The following is a 20,161-nucleotide window of genomic DNA, read 5'->3' on the forward strand; positions in this document are numbered from 1 at the left end:
GCAGATTGGGGTGTGGGAGCTGGTCACACTGAATTGAAAACCATTGGAATGGGGTGAGGACTGCATGGGGTGAGGTGGTCCAGGCACCAAGTGTGAATACCTCTGTGTTCTACTATCAAAAGAAGAGAGAAACTGGGATGGAGGGGGTTACAGAGTTAAAGAAGACAGCTCATTGCTTTCTGTTTTTAATGGTGGACCTTGCTGATAATTTCAAAGAAAGACACAGGAGAACAAACAGATACCCAAGGGAATGAAGTCTTTGAGAAAACAGGAAGCAGTGAGGCCCAAAGTCAAATAGACTGTCCTCCTAGAAGCAGGGACACTTGTAACAGGAGGTAAAGGTGTAAGTGAAGGCAGAGTTGATTTTCTCAAGAGTGAAGCTGAGAAGAAGAAGCATAGTTATGTTTGAGAAGTTATATTATCGTGGAGATACATTATTTTGTTTCATTTCTTCTAACAAGTATCATTGGCATAGTCAGAGCCCCTAAATATCTAACAATTAATTCCCCTTTAACTACCTAACCTAGTTTAGTGATAGATAATTTTAAATTAAAATAACCATGCAAATAGCCACCTTATGTGAAACTTTATTAAAATGAGAAATAATGCAATAAAACTACTTTGTGGTTTTGTTTTCATTAAAAAAATAAACTGAGAAGGGAAAAAAGACAACTGAACAACTTGTCTTACTAAGGTGTGTAATAAATAAGGCATTTACAATAATTATGAAATTGTGCAGCCTACACATGTATGAAAACTGTAGAGCTTGCACTATGAAATCACATTGTCAATGGTTAGCAGGCTGAAATTCAAAATCTTTTGTGTATACTGTTTGATATGACATTCAGGCAAACTATGAAAAGAACTATTAGCATTTGCATCCCCTTTTATGTAGACTATAGCTTCTATCCAATTACCCATTTCCCCTCACCAAGACAAAGATGAGACAGTACGTAAGGTCCCTTCACCAGAATATTTCTTAGGTCCTTGTCATTCACTTTGACATTCAAATGATCCTGCTAAGGCAGGCATACAAGTATCACTCATCTAGTGTCGGCATTGGCATCCCAGGGCATCTCGCCCAGAGCTAAAAGCAATTTCTCAGTCTTGTAATAAACAAAGTTGCTTTTATCAGTCTTATACCTAATATATACAGGCAGTATAGATTGCCTCATAATGGGTTGAGTTTTGTTCTTTAATATTTTATTTTTGCATTTGAACCTTTGAAATTATATATTAATTTTAAAAGCTGATTTAATGGTTTAAGAGAATTGGCCACCAAGGTTATCTTTTTCTCGCCTTTCCATTTCTTTTTTCTCTCCTCCCGTAATGGGCTATGTCTTTAAAAGGCATGGAATCGAGTATCCTGAGAGATCCCGTCTCCCATCCAGTCACCTACATTGATAAATTCCTCCTGGTATTTCTCATACAATGAGAATGTTATTATTTCATAGAAGATGGAGACTTGTAAAGATGCCTCCTAACTGAATGAAAAATCAGACTCCAAATTCAAGCCCAGACTTGCCTCCTGCAAAGCTTCCCTCCACTATAGAGCTTGCTTTAAACTCTGGGGGAGTCCCTGATTCATAAAGGGAGAGCCTAACCTGCTCTTTTACAGATTTCAGCCCTTCCACAGTCTGAAATAGAAATTCAATTTCCCTAGTTGATTTTTGAAAGTACAAACATTGCCACAGAAACATTGTAAAAATGTATAACATGAAGTAAATTGTAAACATTCAAGTATTTCTACAGATTTTAATAAAAACAGCAGCAATTTTTTAAAAAAGCTTATAACTTTGCTTTTTATAACAAGCAGTGCATGGGCTATTTATATCAAAGAGGAAAAGTCAAGGAGGGCTGGTTAAAACCTCCAAAAAATTTATTTCATCTCGTTCTATCAGCAGACACTGACTTAGACATTTCCAAGAGCTCCTAAGAAAGATATTTTCTGTTGAACAAACAATGAATGCATGTTATACAACAATGTTGAAAAATCAGTGCCCTTCTGGTTAAATGTCTGAGGTACTCTAACTTTTTCTAGAAGCTGTTCATCTAGAAACTGGTGGTTAGCTAAGAAAGCAATGTTTAATCTAAGAATATAAAACATGGAATATAAAGATATCTTTCAGAGGGTCTCCCATTCAGTGAATCCATCCAGAGAATAGACTAAGAGTTGACATTCTCAGCCATGCCCATTCTCCTTTTTCTGTGTTTTATACCTGAGGATTATTCACAGCCCGTTTAAAAATAAATAAATAAAAGCAAATTGCTTTTGATGATGTTTTAGAGGATCAGAAACCTGATCCAGGATACAGTGTCAACCTTCCTTGGTGAGTGATGCCTTGGTCCAGTTTCCCTGTTGGTTGGCATCTGGTTAGCTGTGGGATGTCACCCCTTCCTGTTGAGGGGGACCAGATGGTTCACAGAGCATCTGTAGGGAGAGCACAGGACTGGACTTCCTGGTAATCTGTCTGCTTCATTGCAGAGCGGAGTCTGAGGGAAAGAATCACTGTGGCAATCAGAAGGAGGAGTCCAATGATGAAAAGAATGACCAAGGCTGCCTTGGCTCCCGTTGGACCCAGATTCTTCCCAAAGAAATAGAGCTGCTCCTCGCCAGGTTGTTCTGTGAAAAACAAAAAGTGTCAGGCCCCTACCATTTTAGAGGAGTGAAATGTTGACTCATTTACATGGGGAGAGGGTATCATTACCATTAGATGGCACTGTGGCTGGGTGAGATGTCCCTCCAGGAGATGTGGTGGAGTAAGGAATCCTGTTGTCTGCACAAAGAAGACAAGTTGATTGTTTCATTAACAACAGAAGGGAATTCTTTTCATGACATGAGTCATTTCATTTCACCAGAGAGGACTTATCCCATGAGTATCTGCCAATCATTTCTGGATTCTCACTGTGCTACTTCATTCCCATGTACATACTTTCCTGCCCCATCTGCCTTTCCCACTTCTGCTCACCCATTGACTCTATCTGGAGCATCATGGCCTCTGTGAAACTTTGGCTCAGATCCTCCACCTGTTGCCCATTCCCTCCTACTGCTGCCATTAAATCCTTTACTCTGCATTCTGCTATACATAGCATACTTGATTACAGTTACATATTACATTATATCTCTTTTTCTTGACTGTGAGCTTGTTGAGGCCTATATCTGGGTTTTTGTCATGCCTCCTGTTTTTGAGGTCTACAGGAAGCTTGGTGCCATCATCTGGCATCACCGACAGACAATAGTACCTATGTTACGAAGGACCGTGTAGGTTGTCTCCATGCCAGCATGAATGTGGTCAGACACATGACAGTGAAGGAGCCATGTCCCTGGGTGATCTGCAAAGAGTTCAATGGTTTGGAATGTCCCAGGAAAGAGATCATACACGTCTTCTCGGTAAGATTTATCTACCTGCAAAAATGTTTTAAAAAACAACAGCTAGTAGCCTTCTTTGCTCAGAACAGCAAGAGAAAGAAGAACAAAAACAAAAACCACAGTAAGCAAAAGGAAGGACATAAGAAAGAGCAGAAATCAAGAATAGAAGTACAGCAGAGTTACCTAAAGCTGATTCTTTGAACAGATCAATAAAATCAATAAATTCTGTAGTAGCCAGCTTCCATGATGACCCACAATGATCCCCACCCTCCTGGTATTCATAACCTTTGCAGTTCCTACCTAAATTGTATAAGGGTCAGAATGTGTGACCAATAGCATGTGGAAGAAGCACTGGTATTTCAGTTCCAAGATAAGGTTATCGTGACTTCTGTCTTAGATGCTCTCTCATCCTTTTCTCTTGGATTACTCACTGGAGGAAACCAGTTTTCACATCTTACCCACATGATCAGGAGCAGAAGCTGCTAGTCAACAACCATATGAGTAAGTTTGGAAGTGGAAACTCCAGCTACAGTAAAACCTTTGAAAACTTCAGCTCTGGTAGATATCTTGATTGCCTCCTCATGAAAGATTCTGAACCAACCAACTAGCTAAACTACTCCCAGCTTCCTGATCCAAAGAAACTGTGAGGTAAGTGTTTTAGGCCACTAAGTTTTAGAGTAATTTGTTATGTACCAATAGATAGCAAATACAAAGCTCTGGACAGACTAAGCAAGGGAAAAGGGAAAAAGACACATTAGAAATGCCAAGAATGGGCTCTCTGCTCCTCCTGTTCGACAGACAGCCACATCCCTGAGACACCATGGGGAAGGTGAAGGTCGGAGTCAACTGATTTGGTCGTATTGGGTGCCTGGTCACCAGAGCTGCTTTTAACTCTGGTAAAGTGGATATCATCACCATCAATGATCCCTTCATTGACCTCAACTACATGGTCTACATGTTCCAGTATGATTCCATCCTTGGCAAATTCCATGGCACTGTCAAGGCTGAGAAAGGGAAGCTTGTCATCAATGGAAATCCCATCACCATCTTCCAGGAGCGAGATCTCTCCAAAATCAAATGGGGCGATGCTGGCGCTGAGTATGTGGTGGAGTCCACTGGCGTCTTCACCACCATGGAGAAGGCTGGGGCTCACTTGCAGGGGGGAGCCAAAAGGGTCATCAGATCTGCCCCCTCTGCTGATGCCCCCATGTTCGTGATGGGCGTGAACCATGAGAAGTATGACAACAGCCTCAAGATCGTCAGCAATGCCTCCTGCACCACCAACTGCTTAGTGCCCCTGGCCAAGGTCATCCATGATGACTTTGGTATCGTGGAAGGACTCATGACCACCGTCCATGCCATCACTGCCACCCAGAAGACCGTGGATGGCCCCTCCAAGAAACTGTGGTGTGATGGCCATGGGGCTCTCCAGAACATCATCCCTGCCTCTACTGGCACTGCCAAGGCCGTGGGCAAGGTCATCCCTGAGCTGAACAGGAAGCTCACTGGCATGGCCTTCCGTGTCCCCACTGCCAACGTGTCAGTGGTGGACCTGACCTGCCGCCTGGAAAAACCTGCCAAATATGATGACATCAAGAAGGTGGTGAAGCAGGCGTCGGAGGGCCCCCTCAAGGGCATCCTGGGCTACACTGAGCGCCAGGTGGTGTCCTCTGACTTCAACAGTGACACCCATTCTTCCACCTTCGATGCTGGTACTGGCATTACCCTCAACGACCACTTCATCAAGCTCATTTCCTGGTATGACAATGAATTTGGCTACAGCAACAGGGTGGTGGACCTCATGTCCCACATGGCCTCCAAGGAATAAGACCCTTGGACCACCAGCCCCAGCGAGAGCACGAGAGGAAAAGAGGCCCTCACTCCTGGGGAGTCCCTGCCACACTGAGTCCCTCACCACACCGAATTGCCCCTCCTCACAGTTTCCATGCAGACCCCTTGAAGAGGGAGGGGCCTAGGGAGCCCCACCTTGTCGTGTACCATCAATAAAGTACCCTGTGTTCAGCCAAAAAAAAAAAAAAAGAAAGAAATGCCAAGAATGAAAGTGATGGCATCACTAACACCCTTACAAACATTAAAAAGGAAATACTGGAAAAACACCACTTATCCATAAATTCTACAATGTAGATGGTATGAATAAATTCCTTAAAAGACACAAACTGCTGATTCCTCAAGAATAAATCAATAACTGGAATAGTACTTATCTATTAAAGAAACTGAAATTACTTCAGGATATTCTAACAAACTCCAGATGGCTTTACTGGCAAATTCTACCAAACATTTAAAGGAGAAATAATGCCAATGGTAAACAAATTGTTCTAGAAAATAGAATAGGAAAGAACACTTCCAACTCATTTTATGAGACCAGAATTACTGTGATACCAAAACCAAACAAATGCATTAAAAGAAAAAAAAAGCTACAATCAATACTCCTTATGAACGTAGATGCAAAAACCCATAACAAAATACTAGCAATCAATTCCACTAAAAGGAATAATAAATACATCCTGATCAAGTAAGTTTTATCCTGGGAATGAAAAAGTGTTTAAAAACTCCAAAATCAATAAATGTAATTCAGCAGTGGATTGAAGAAGAAAAAACATCTGATAATCTCAATAGATGTGGAAAAACCATTTGATATAATTTAACATTTGTTGATGATCAAAACTCTGAGCCAATTTAGAAGGAAACTTCCTCAACCTGATAATGGGATCCACAAAAAAAGCTACAGCTGACTTTATGTTAAAAAGTGAAAGACTAAATGCTCCCCTTGTAAGATTAAGAACAAAGTGAGGATGTCCACTTTCATCACTCATATTCAAAACTGCACTACAGGTACTAGCCAGTGCAATAAGACAAAAGAAATAAAAGATATACAGATTGAAAACAAATAAAGACATGTCTATTCACAGACAACACAATTGTCTGAATAGAAAATCCCCCTGCAATCTACAGGAAAACTATTGGAACTAAAGTGAGTTTAGCAAAGATGCAGGATGCAAGGTCAATATGCAAAAAATCAATTATATTTCTAAATATTGGCAATAAACAACTAGAAATTGAAACAGAAACACTACTATTTACACTATTACCAAAGCCTCTTATATAATTAGGTGTAAATCTAAGAAAATATATGCAAGATCTGTATACTGAAAACTACAAAGTGCTGATGAAAGAAATCAAAGAAGAGCTAAACAGATAACCCCTGTTCAAGGATTGAAAGCCTCAATATTGTCATGTTAGTTCTGTCCAATCCATTGTATAGACTCAGTGCAAAACCAATCAAAATCCCAACAGGATTTTAAAAATCGAAATCAGCAAGTTATTTCTAAAATTTATATGAGAAGGCAAACATCAAGAATAGCTAAGACAATCACCACCTGATTTTGAGACTTACTGTAACACTAAAGTAATCAAGACATTGTGGCATTCAAGAAAGGGCAAGCTATAAACCAGCATAACAGAATAGAGAGCCCAGACATAGAGTCAATTCTGTAGAAATATAATCTTTTCAATGAGTGGTGATGGAAGATTTGGACATACATATGCAAAAAAATGAACCTTATTTCATATCTTGAACCACATATGAAAATTAAAAAGTCTCAGAGCCCTAAATATAAAACCTGAAACTATAACACTTGTAAAAGAAAACAAAGACCTTTTTGTGACCTTGAGTAAGGCCAAAATTTCTTATCTATGACCCCAAAAGTATGATCTACAAAAGAAAAAAAAAACTGTACTTCATCAAAAATTAAGAACCTCTCTTTGAAAGCTGTTAAGAGAATGAAAAGATAAGCCACAAACTGGAAGCAAATATTTGTGAGTCACATCGCTGAAAAAGGATTTCTATCCAGAATATATAAAGCCCTCAAACTCTACGATAAGGAAACAAGTAATCTAATTTTTTAAAATGGGCTTAAAATGTGGACACTTCCCCAAAGATTTACAGATGACAGATTATAAATAAACACATGAAAAGATGTTCAATAGCATTAGCCATTGGAAAAATGCAAAGAAAAAACAATTAGATACCACTACATCACCTTGCAAGGGGGGAATGCCTAAGGGAAAAAAAATGAAATAAAAACTAAAAATACCAACTGTATGTTGTGGATGTGCAACACGTGGAGCTCTGATATATTTCTTTGGAAATGCAAAATGGTACTGCCTCTTTGGAAATCAGTTTGGCAGTTTCTTATGAAATCAAACACACTTATCACATGGCTTAGCAATCCTACTTCTAGGTATTTTCTCAAGGAAAATGAAAACTTATGTTCACACAAAAACATGTGCACAAATGTTTGTAAGGACTTGATTTGTAATAAACAACCTTGGAAATAAGTGTTCCTCAACAGCAGAATGGATGAACGAACTGCATTATATCCTTACAATGGAATACTACTCAACAATCAAATGAAACAAACCAGTCATATACATAACAAGATGGATGCAATTCGGATGCCTGTGCTACATGAAACAAGCCAGATTCAAGATGCTACAAACTATGCTTTCCATGTAATCTTTTTAAAAAAGGCAAAACTATAGACACAGTGGTTGCCAGGTGTTAAGTATGGGGAAGTAGTTGACACTAGAGGGTGCGATGGGGAAATCTGTGGGGGAAATAAAAGTATTCTATATTTTGATTGCCATTGCTTACACTTCTGTATGTCCTTATCAATAGAGAGCTGTACACTAGGGTGAATTGTATTTAATGTAAATTATATTTTCAAAGTATATTATAACTTTTATAATTTTATATATTTTATTAAATTTTATAAATTTTTAATATAATTTTTAAAATGTGAGTTTAAAAAAGCCAAATTCTGAAAAGCAGCATAGCCATTTAATATGTGAAACTCTAATCATAGCAGACTAATACTTGGTGTCCTAAACAATGTTGAAATACACAGAGGAGAAAGGATATTAAGTGTTTTATTAAAGTTACCATTTATTCATGTCTAACTAGAAAAGATCAATTCCAGTCTTCCCCACACATTGAATGCAATTGTTCTTTTCTATTCCACTTCCTTGTAGAAAGCACTGAGAACTTGAGATGACAGATTATTTGGACCTTATCCATGGAGATTCTGATTCAGCAGGTCTGGGGTGGGGCCTGGCAATTGGATTTGGACATAGTTCTCCAGGTGGTTCTGCTGTACAGTAAGCACCACCCATATGGTATAGCTTGTTGCTAGAGGGTTGAAGGTCACACATAGTCCAGCACAGCTCACTAGGGCAAAAGTCCAGATAAAGTTTGATGGCTCAAGCCAGAACTTAAAATAACTCCTTTACTGGATAGAGTTATTCTGTTAGCTAATCACACAGAAAAAGAAAAAGTGGGGAGAAGGAAAGGGAAAGAAAAAAGGGAGGGTGAGGAAAAGGGACAAATGCTGTCAGTACTTTCATATACAATATTAACAGCATATTCCAGAGAGGTCAGTTATCCACAGGTAATTGATGAGAAAACTCTCATCTGAGGCTTGGAGAGATTTTTATAAGCACAACGACATACATAGACATATTAAGAAATACCTACCAGGGAAAGGGTACAATCACATTATTCTGTTTCATTCTCACCTCCCCTCAAAGCATTATTACCAAGTAACTTTTAATTTCCACAGAGATACATTGAATTGGTTAGTTCAAAAAAGTCTTTCCCAAAGCACTTTCCTCATACTTACTTTGAAAAGAAAGCTCTCGGCATGATAATGGATGGTATGTATGTCTACTTCACTTCCTATCCCTAACAAATACCAGTTTGTCATTGTATCTTCATTCATTATGAGGCCGTGGAGATTCCCAAAAATCTTTCCATTAATAGCTTTAAAAAGATGATAAGAAAATATTTGTTAGTTAAAAGATAAGCTGAGTTTTGATATGTTTCCAGAAGATCTTTAGGTCACTGATATTTTCATCTGTCTGGTAAACATGTAGCAATCTTTCACCCCTAGCAATGTCCCACCATTCTAAACCCAAAATTCAGATTACTGAGAAATCTTTCTATAAAGAGAGTGAGAATAAAGAAATAACAGTTTTAAATCTGCATCTTGGTGGCAGTGTTTTGTTTATTCAGCAGAATAGCTTTATGAAGGGTATTACAGGCTCATTGGAGAGGTAGCCAGATTTATACCACTCTACAGAGAGCAAACTAAGGCATAAACAAGTTTATATAAATCAAAATGGAGTGAATTAGAAGCTATTTTCTTAATATTTCACTTGTTTGGAATCTCCAAAAATAAAAGAGAGCTGAATCTCCTGTCTGAAATAAAAGCCTGGCTGAATCTCCAAAAATAAAAGACAGCTTCACATGGGCTGAGCCCATGACCTAACAATGACCAAAGCAAACTGAATTTACATGATGGTGACTCCCACTCCTCCGCTGTCTCCTGACTTTTTATTCTGTGCATCATGACACAACCAAATGACCTGCATTCATTATAAATGGAGCGCATACTAAGAAATCTCTAGGAGAAGAAAGCAAAATTGGTAGTGGAAAGAGTAGCTGAATAGAAAATCAGGCTACTATATTCTAACCTATATTAACAACTAGCTTTGTGACCTTGGGCAAGGCCTTTTTGTGTACTTTTGGTCCAAAACAGCTGCTGGTGAGAAACTATGGATATGTCAATTCGAACACATTACTCCCACCAAAAAAACTACCTTAAATGATATAGAATTAAGTAGCATAGATACATTAAAACAGAAATTTAATGATTTTGTTTCATATCCCAGAAACAATTAAATCTGGCCCTTAAATTTGATCAGATAGAAGTTATGGCATATTCTTACAAAAATATGACAATACGCAATGATTTGTTTTTAAAGTATTGCTTCACAGTCTTAGAGTTTAGAGATCCCAGCATTCAGAGATACATGCCCCTACAAGTTGGTTCAAAGCCTCAGTGAAGGTATTACTTCACAATGATTTGTTTTTAAAGTATTGCTTCACAGTCTCAGAGTTTTGAGATCCCAGCATTCAGAAATATATGCCCCTACAAGTTGGTTCAAAGCCTCAGTGACTTTGTTGCCAGCCAACCAGTGGCTAAGCTGGTTCAGTCGGAAGGAAAGCGTTAGAGGACTTCCTTCAGTCCAGGTGCCCCTGGCAAGGAGAAAAGGCTCAGAGAAGGATGCTGGGAGCTTCCTACATTTACAGGAATTCCTATGACCTTATCTCAAAATAGGCTTCTTTTTAAACTTCAGGTATACCATGCATTCTGTTGCTTTCCTCAAAATCATCAGTGTGCTTAAAATTTCGTGGATCTTTGTTGAGATACTTCTTAATATTGTCATCCAGATACCAGGATTCATTCTCATTAAACACCAAAAACAACAGAGCAAATTCATAATCAACATCACTTCTTCTTCCCTTTTCATTCAATACTCCTTCTCGGCATGTAATCAGAGGACCCATCAAACCACTATACATATCCTGGAAGATAAATAAACTGAATTTAAAATGCCGTTAAGTAATTTAAAAACATTTCATTCCACCTGCCACCATGCTAGTGTAGGGTCGTAATACCTCACCCTGGACTAGAAATTGATTCCTTTCTCAGCTCTGTTTCACCCCACTTCCAGTCCCTCCTGTTGACTACCATCACATTAATCTTTACACTCCCATATCTAGAAGTCTTCAGTGATTCTTCATGGCCTGCAGAATTAAATACAAATCATTGCAGGTCCATGAGCCCTTCTCTGTGCCCTCCTAATGAACTTTTCTGGCTTAAGCCATTTGATTTCCTATTGAACCCCACATGATAGCAAAATGGGACTCTCAACATGTCCCAACCACTCCCTCTACTTTCCTATTTTCAGCTTTGCTCATAATGCTCTTTTTTCATAGACTCTCCTTCCAAAGCTTTCTGTAGTACTTTAGTTAGCCTGCCACTCCTATAGAATTCACCAGATTCAGAGCTGTACAGTTACAAGTGTGGACATGTATTGTTTTCCCCACAGAGTTATACGTTTCTTCAAGACAAGAGTATCTGCATCTCTCATAGTATTTGGTGGGGTCGTTTGCACATCACAAATGCTCAATAAATATTTGTTGTGATGCATAAAATAATAAATATGGATTTTCCCATAATTCTCATATGTAAGTTTATTCAAGTGCCTTTTATACCTATCTCCTGAACTCTAGAACTGTCCAGTACAAGTCAAGGACATTAATACAAGCCATCTAATGTCTAAGAGGAAAGTTAAGATAATCCCTCCCATTTTTTCTTTAATAGGCAATGCTTACATTTTACATCAGATAAAGACTTTAGATTGGACTTTGGTTTATGGTATGTAATTAAGACTGTGGTTGTTTTACATACACATGCCTGGCTCAAATTCAATATTGAATCTTTGCCTTTTATTTCAAAGTTAGATCATTTATTATTCAAATAGTTTTATAGTTTCAGTTACGATGTTTAGAGCGAACTTTCTTTTCCTGAGCCCTAGTGGCCCTGGTAATGCATTTAAAATGAACAGGTTTCACACATCCAAAACCATAAATCAAATAACTTGTATTCTAAGTTATTTTATTGTTATATATTTATATATCCTCTTTTGCTTGAAACCTTTTATCTTTTTCGGTTCTAAATTTGGTAACTGAAACATTGAGATTTTGTTTGTTTTTAGCCCACATACTTTAAATTAAGGGTCAGCAAACCTTTTATTTTTTTTTTCTCTTGGAAAGCACCAGACAGTAAATATGTTTGACTTTGTGGGTCATACAGTCTCTGTTGCAGCTACTCAAGTCAACCATTGACAATGTAAATGTAAATCCGGCATGGCTAGATTTGGTAAATGGCCATAGTATGAGATCCTGGCTCTAAATCATGAAACAGTTTCACATATACCAACCCAAGTTGTGATGACCTGAGTAATCAACTTTCATCTGTATTATTTTAAGCCTTTTGGTTGTTCTCTGCCCCTTACCTTCACAAAGTTTACTGTTGAATAGTAAACCCATGGAATGCAATTGGGATCAGAAGGCCCTGGACCAGATCTTTTAGGGATATTCCATCTATAAGTTTTTACTTCTCCTGAAATAAATGAAATGGAAAAAAATTTATTAGAATTACCTGTGAGTCAGATGATTCATCTGAAGAAATACAAGCAGGTCTTTATATTTTTTCATTAATGTTTATTGCTGGAGAGAATTACCCATTCATTACACATGTTCTTATTAAACTCACCTCTTGATTTCTACTATTTCAAAATAAAAAGGCAGATTTGTCATTTCGGGCTCTAGCCTTCCCTCTAGTTTGCCTGTTTCTATTGCCAACTGGTGTGTATTTAGGAAATAAAAACATTTTATACTTCACTGTTTTTCTCCTTAAATGTTTATCTTCTTCCCAAGAGCTGCCCTTGAGCCCATCTTAGTCATCAAGGACCTCTGCCTTGGCCTCTTATGAGAGTCACCAGGGAGCTTTGTAAGTTCTTGCTGCTCAGGCCTCATCCCAGACCAGTGAAATCAGAGAGTCTGGGGTCTAGGACTCTGGTGCCAGTGTTTTCTAAAAGCTTCTCGAGTGGGCAGGTGATATCTGGTGAGAACCAGAATCAGAGAGACCTAGTTCCAAACCTCAACCCTATGACTTCCTATTTATCCTACATTTGACAAGCTACTTAACTTCATTGACCTTTAGTATCCTTATCTGTAAAGTGAGTTGGTCATTATAGTTTGCCAATTTTTGTGAGGATTAAATGGAATAATGAAATCAAATACACAGGATAATGCTTCATTTTGAAGGCAGTTAATGTGTTAATTTCTATGTGTAATTTTGTGTTTACTGCAGTAGTCTCCCTTTACCCAGGAGGGATACATTCTAAGAACCCCAGTAGATGCTTTAAACCAGACAGTGCCATACCTATATATACTATGTGTTTTCCTATACATGCATACCTATAATTAATTTATAAATTAGGCACAGAATTGACAACAATTACTAATAATAAAATATGACAAGTATAACAGCATACTATAATAAAAGCTATGTGAATGTAGTCTCTTTCTCACTCTCAAAATATCTTTTTATAGTCTCTAATTGAAGTTATCTCAAAATTTCTTAGTATTTTCAAGCCAAGGTTGATTCACGTAACTGAAACCAAGGAAATCAAAACCATGATAAGGGGAAGCTACTGTAAGAACAATAAAATAAAAATGTGTGAGCTTTCATAAGCAGGCACAATATCTATGCATCTCCTGTGGCTGTCTATAAAAATAATTATTGTATATATTTGGGGTATACAATGTAATATATTGATATGTACATTGTGGGATTATTAAATCAAGTTAATATAGCCATCACCTCACATATTTATCATCTTTGTGGGAAGACCATGTAAAATCTGCTCTTAGAAATTTTGAAGTATACAATACATTATTTTTTCTTATTCTTAATTGATATAACAGAAAATCTTTATTCAAACTAATAATACAAATGATATGTTCGTATATGTATATATATAAACACATACACACATACACAAAAGACAAGAGGCAGATAGCAGGAAAATTTCAATATAAGTAACTTGTGCTACCTGAGAGGAGGTATTGTGGTATTTTTAAATGGACATGGATTCATTATAAATATATAATTCAAACTCATGGGGAACTAATTTAAAAAGTTTTAAAAAGAACTATAATTACTATGCTAAGAAAAGAGAGAAAATAGAATCAAAATGCTCAATTAAAACCACAGAAGGCAGGAGAAGTGTGGAAGACAAAAACAGGAACAAAGAACAAGGACAACAAATAGAAAATAATAACAAATACGTTAGATTTTAATCCAACTATATCAATAGTCACCTTAAACTTCCATGATCTAAAGACACCAACTAAAATAAAAAGACCATCAGAGTGGATTAAAAACCAAGACCCAACTACATATTGTTGACAAGAAACTCACTTTGAATATAAAAACACATGTATATTAAAAATAAAGGCATGGAGAAAAACAAAAACATATACTAACAGTAATGAAAAGAAAAGCAGGGGTGATACTCATGAGTTGCCTAAGGATGGGGATACCTTCAGAGAAATGCATAGTTAGGTGATTTCAGGTCTTGTAAACATCATAGCGTGTACTTAGACCTAGATGGTATAGTCTGCTACACACCTAGAATATATGGTACAGCCTATATTGCTCCTATGCTTCAAATCTTTTCAACATATTACTCTACTAAATGCTATATACCATTGTAATATGATGGTAAGTATTCATGTATCTAAAAGTAGAAAAGGTACAGTACCAGCCTGGGCAGCATAGGGAGACCCCCCATCTCTACATATCTTCAAAAATTAGCCAGGGGTGGTGCCATCCACTTGTAATCCCGGCTACTTGGGAGGCTGAGGTGGGAGAATTGCTTGAGTAGGAGGTTGAGGCTGTGGTGAGCCATAATCGCACCACTGCACTTCAGTCTGGACAACAGAGGAAGACTCTGTTTCAAAAAAAAAAGAGAGAGAGAGAAGAAGGAGAAAGAGAGAAAGAAGAAGTAGTGGTGGAGGAGAAGAGGAGGAGGATAAGGAGGAGAAGAGATTGAGAAGAGAAGGAGAAGGAGGAGAGGAGGAAGAGGAGAAGGAGGAGAAGAGGAGGAGGAAAAGGAGAAGAAGAGGAAAAGGAGAAGAGGAGGGGAAGGAGGAGAAGAGGAGTAGAAGGAGGAGAAGAGGAGGAGAAGGAGGAGGAAGAAGGAGAAGAAAAGAAGAAGGAGGAGAAGAAGAGGAGAAGGAAAGGAGGAAGAGAAGAAATAGCAGGAGGAGAGAGGATAGAAATTACTAATATCATAAATGAAAGAGAGGACATCACTACAGATCCCATGGACAAAAAGAGATAATAAAAGAACATTATGAACAGCTCTATGGCCACAAATTTGATAACCTCAATGAAAGGGACTGATTTCTTGAAGATATAATCTGCCAAAACACACACAAGAGAAAAGAGACAATCTAAATAGACCTATATCTACTAAAGCAATTAAATAAATAATAACCTTCTAAAACAGAAATCACCAGCCCTAGACAAGTTCACTGGTGAATTGTACCAAAATTTTACAAAATAAATTATACCAGTGCTTCATGAAGTTTTTCAGAAGACAGAAGCAGAATACTTCTAAGTTGTTCTATGAGGCCAACATTACTCTAATACTAAAGCCAGACAAAAACATTAGAAGAAAAGAAGAGAATAGACCAATATCACTTGCAAACATAGATGCAAAAATCCTCAACAAAATATTAGTAAATTGAATCCAACCATGTACAAAAAGAATTATATATTGCAACCAAACAGGATTTAGCCCAGCTATATAAGAATAAGACAATATTTGAAAAGCAATCGATGTAATATATCACATCAACAGGATAAAAAATTACCTAATGCTATCTATAGATGCAGGAAATATATTTGACAAAATATAACACCTATTCATGATTTTTGAAAAAACTCTCAGCAAACTAGGAAGAAAAAATTTTTTTAACTTAATGAAGAACACCTACAAAAATCCTGTAGCTAACATCACACTGAATGATGAGAAATTTGTAGCTTTCCTGCTAAGGTCAGGAAAGGAACAAGGCAAAGATCTCCTCTCAGCACTGCATTTCAACATCTTACTGGAAGTCCTAGCTGATGCAATAAGACAAGAATAGGAAATAAAATGCACACATATTGAGAAGGAAGAAGTCAATCATCTTTTTTTGCAGATGACATGATTGTCTACATAGAAAATCTGAAAGAAGTGACCAAAAAACCCCTCCTGGAATTAATAAACAATTATATCAAGATTGCAGAGTACAATGTTAATATCCAAACTCAATTGCTTTCCTATATACCGACAATAATCAAGCAAAATTTGAAATTAAAAACACATTGCCACTTACATTAGCATCTCAAAAAGTGAAATACTTAGGTACAAATCTAAAATAATATGAGGAAAACTACCAAACTATAATAAAAGATGTAAAAGAAGAACTAAACAAATGGAGAGATGTTCTGTGATCATGAATCAGAAGAGTCAATATTATCAAGATGTCAGTTCTTTTCAACTTGATCTGTAGATTCAATTCAATCCCAGTAAAAATCCCAGTAAGTGTTTTGTGAATATCAACAAACTGATTCTAAAGTTTATATGGTGAAGCAAAAGAAAGAATAGCCAACTGAATATTGAAGAAGAGCAAAGTGGAAGGCCTGAGACTACCAAACTTTAAGACTTTCTGTAAAGCTACAGTAATCAAGACAGTGTGGTATTGGTGAAAGAATACACAAATAGATCAATGGAGCAGACTTATGAGCCTAGAAACAGAACCACGTAAATATCGTCAACTGATCTTTGGCAAAAGAACAAAGGCAAACCAATGGAGAAAAGACAGTCTTTTCAACAAATGATGCTGAAACAACTGGACATCCACATGGAAAAAAATGAATCTAGAAATTAACTCAAAATGGATCACAGACCTAAATAAAAATGCAAAACTGTAAAAGTCCTAGAATATAACAGAAAAGAAAACCCAGATGACCTTGAGTATGGCAATGACTTCTTGGATACAACACCAAAGGCACGATCCATGAAAAAAAAAACAACAATAAGCTGGACTTCATTAAAACTAAAAAATTTTGTCCTATGAAAGACATACGGATGGGAAGATATACAGATGGCAAGTAAGCATGTGAGAAGATGTTCAACCTTACATATCATTAAGGTATTGCAAATTAAAACAAAGATGTGATACCTGTTAAAATGGCCAAAATCCAAAACACCAAGTTCTGCCAAGGATATGAAGCAATAGGAACTTATTTATTTATTTATCATTCTCTCCCTGAGCATAATCAAAGGAACTCTCATTTAATGCAAAATGGTACAGCTACTTTGGAAGATAGTTTGGTGGATTTTTACAAAACTACACATACTTTTGCATACGATCCAGCAAGATCCAGCAATTATGCCCTCATTGTTTACCCAAAGGAGTTGAAAACTTATGTCCTTGCAAAATCCTACACACAGATATGTATAGCAGCTTTATTCATAATTGCCAAAACTTGGAAGCAAACAGTATGTCTTTTGATAAGCAGGTGGATACACTGTGGTAAATTTATACAATGGAATATTATTTAATACTAGAATGAAATGAGCTATCAAGCCATGAAATAACATGAAAGAAACATATATTACTGAGTAAAAGAAGCCAATCTGAAAATGCTACATATTATAAAATTCCAACTACATGATATTCTGGAAAAGGGAAAACTATGAAGACAGTAAAAAGATCAGTGGTTGCCAGGGGTTAAGGGAGAAGAAAGAGTAAACACCAGAGCACAGAGAATTTTTAGGGCAGTGAAACTATTCTTTATAGGACTACAATGGTGCATACTTGCTGTGCATTTGTCAAAACCCTTAGAATGTACATACCAAGAGTGAACCCTGGTGCAAATAATGGGCTTTAGGGGATAGGGATGCGTCAATGTAGGTTCATTAATTACAACAAATGTACCACTCTGGTGGAGGATGTTGATAATGGGGTCCCTAATGGAGCCCTAGAAATTCTATAAACATTTGGCCATTGGATGAATGATGATCTTATACCAGAGTGACTAGATGATGGCTAAAACACACTGACATGAAGTTGAGCTCTTTAAGACCCCTCTGAAATCAGAAAAGAGTTGACTCCAGTGTTCCTCTTCAAGATGGAGCAGACCTCTGATGCAACTTACCTGGTTTTGTCATGGGCACTTGCAATTGCTTTCCACTATCCACCTCCTCGACACCCTGGGCTGAGATGGAGTAGGGCCTACTGGCTTTGTTCTTAAATATGACCAGGACGGTGTCACCCACCTCGGCATGAATCATTGGGCCTAAAGGCAAAACACAGGCCTGTGTGCATTATTATTGCTCTTTCAACATTTATGTAATTTAAGTACAGGGGATAATTAGCCAAATAAAATAGTTTGGCTTTAGTTGCTTTTCTGAGAAAGGTATATATAAATCTACTTCACTTTAGAGAGCAACATTGTGTAGTATTAAATATCATGTAGTCTTTATCAGTGGGTTTAAATTCTGCCTCCTTCATTTATTAAAGAGGCCTTGGTTAGTGATGTAATCTGTCTAAGTTTCAGTTTCCTCATCTGTAACACTGGTTTAATAATAACTTTCACATAGGATTCTAGTAAGGATTGAATAAGATGATGTAGGTAAAGTGCTTACTTCAGTGCATTGAAACACCATAAGTACTCAGAAAATGCTTAACTTTTTACTACTGAGAAATCACCTCCAGGAAAAGCCATATCCACATGATATGGTGACTTTCAGTTGTAATCCCCTGGTGTATAACCTTTGATAAGTCTGAAATTGTTCATTATCTGGTAAATGGATGACAGTAATAATGAATTCCAATGAAACAATGTGTATAAAGGCAATGTGAAAGATCAGAGTGAAATGAAATCATTATGTATTAATTCATGATTAATATAGTGACTTCATGAATACACATCTAACTCTCAACAGAGTTTAACAATTTACAATATTTACAGAGTAAACTATTATTTACCCAAGGGTAACAAATATGTATGTATATTTTAATAATGCAAAGCAGATTTATTTGCACGCAGGAAAGAGGAAAAAGGAAAGCAGTCTTCAGGCAAGTGGAACTGATCAAGACTCTTAAGTAGCTGACTCTGGGATCACTACAATGATCCCAAGAAGACAAGCGCTCTTTAGCTCCTCTGGTGTGTACATTTCCATTGGAAGCAACCAGGCTGTGTTCCAATGGAGATGAGCCGACACCCAACTGAGAGGGCCTGTGGCGGCATGCCTTGTGCACTGCTTCATGGTGAGCAGACTCCCATTTCAGAAGTGCCTGATCCCTGTGGGTCTCTCTAGAGTATTTGGTGCATTGAGGGGTTTCTACATTCACACTTGGTGGTCTGCTCACACCTATACATTCCTTGCTGATTCACACCATGGTTTTAATTGCTTTTCTGAGAAAGGTATATATAAAACTAACATTTGTTAGACTGTTATTATTTTCTATTTCCTCTCAATTTCTTAAAATATTCTTAAAATATAAATACATTAAATTAAAATAAAGAAATAAAATTTTCTTAAAATATTTAACACGGATCAGGAAATTCTAAAAAGCACTCATATATTCCCCTTAATGACAAAGCTAGAAAAGAAAATCTCAAGGCAAGTGGGCTGGGCTAAAAAAAAAAAAAAAGGAAAAAGAAAATGCTTTGCATGTTCTTAAATAGTATATTTGGGTATAGTTACAAACAAGTGCCTATGTATGCATATGTTAAAATCATTATTTGTGTACTTATTACCACCTAAATTGCACATGCCTTGCTGTACTGGTGAGTAAGAGCAAATGGCTACTGATTTAAAGTGCAAGAGAGTGCTGTCAGGGAATAGTAATGAACTGAGGTGCACCTTCCATGTGCCCAGTTTGAGGAGCCCAAGCCTCTCCCTGAGCTGCAGAAAATGAGTAGATAGGACTCACATTCCTCTGACTGAAGTGCTGATGGGGTTGCCTCTCAAAAAGTCAACTCATCTGTGTAGTGAAGAACCAAACCAAGGAGCCTTAAAGGCACACTTCAAACCCCTCAACAGGACCAGCACCTCAGCAGAACGAGCACCTTGTCTTTAAAGTTCTGTCGACATTGCAGCCCATCAGGGCTGACTCACTCATTTGATGAGACAAGCTTATCTGTGAATGTTAGTAGACTGTGGAGGTGTGAGGTCTACTACACCCCCACGTCCATTAAATGGATGGAGCATTTAAGTTAATAATTTATCAAG

At 37.3% G+C, this 20,161-nt stretch overlaps 1 protein-coding gene and 1 pseudogene across 1 annotated transcript in view; one reads left to right on the plus strand and one right to left on the minus strand.

Annotated features, from left to right (window-relative positions):
- Nucleotides 1-571: 571 nt before the first annotated feature.
- The window catches only part of HEPHL1 (hephaestin like 1), a 79,680-nt gene continuing 60,090 nt past the window's right edge, over nucleotides 572-20,161 (minus strand). The window contains exons 14-20 of the mRNA XM_002754673.6: nucleotides 18,079-18,219; nucleotides 12,314-12,420; nucleotides 10,595-10,817; nucleotides 9,070-9,209; nucleotides 3,244-3,406; nucleotides 2,709-2,777; nucleotides 572-2,623 (exon numbers count right to left, since the gene is read on the minus strand). Of these exons, the coding sequence (XP_002754719.2) occupies nucleotides 2,421-2,623; nucleotides 2,709-2,777; nucleotides 3,244-3,406; nucleotides 9,070-9,209; nucleotides 10,595-10,817; nucleotides 12,314-12,420; nucleotides 18,079-18,219 (1,046 nt within the window). The 3' untranslated portion in view covers nucleotides 572-2,420. The remainder of the gene's footprint in view (nucleotides 2,624-2,708; nucleotides 2,778-3,243; nucleotides 3,407-9,069; nucleotides 9,210-10,594; nucleotides 10,818-12,313; nucleotides 12,421-18,078; nucleotides 18,220-20,161) is intronic.
- On the plus strand, nucleotides 4,143-5,198 carry LOC100413107 (glyceraldehyde-3-phosphate dehydrogenase pseudogene; annotated as a pseudogene).

This window comes from Callithrix jacchus, chromosome 10, assembly GCF_049354715.1.
Source record: "Callithrix jacchus isolate 240 chromosome 10, calJac240_pri, whole genome shotgun sequence".
In the NCBI taxonomy this organism is placed as follows: domain Eukaryota; kingdom Metazoa; phylum Chordata; class Mammalia; order Primates; family Cebidae; genus Callithrix; species Callithrix jacchus.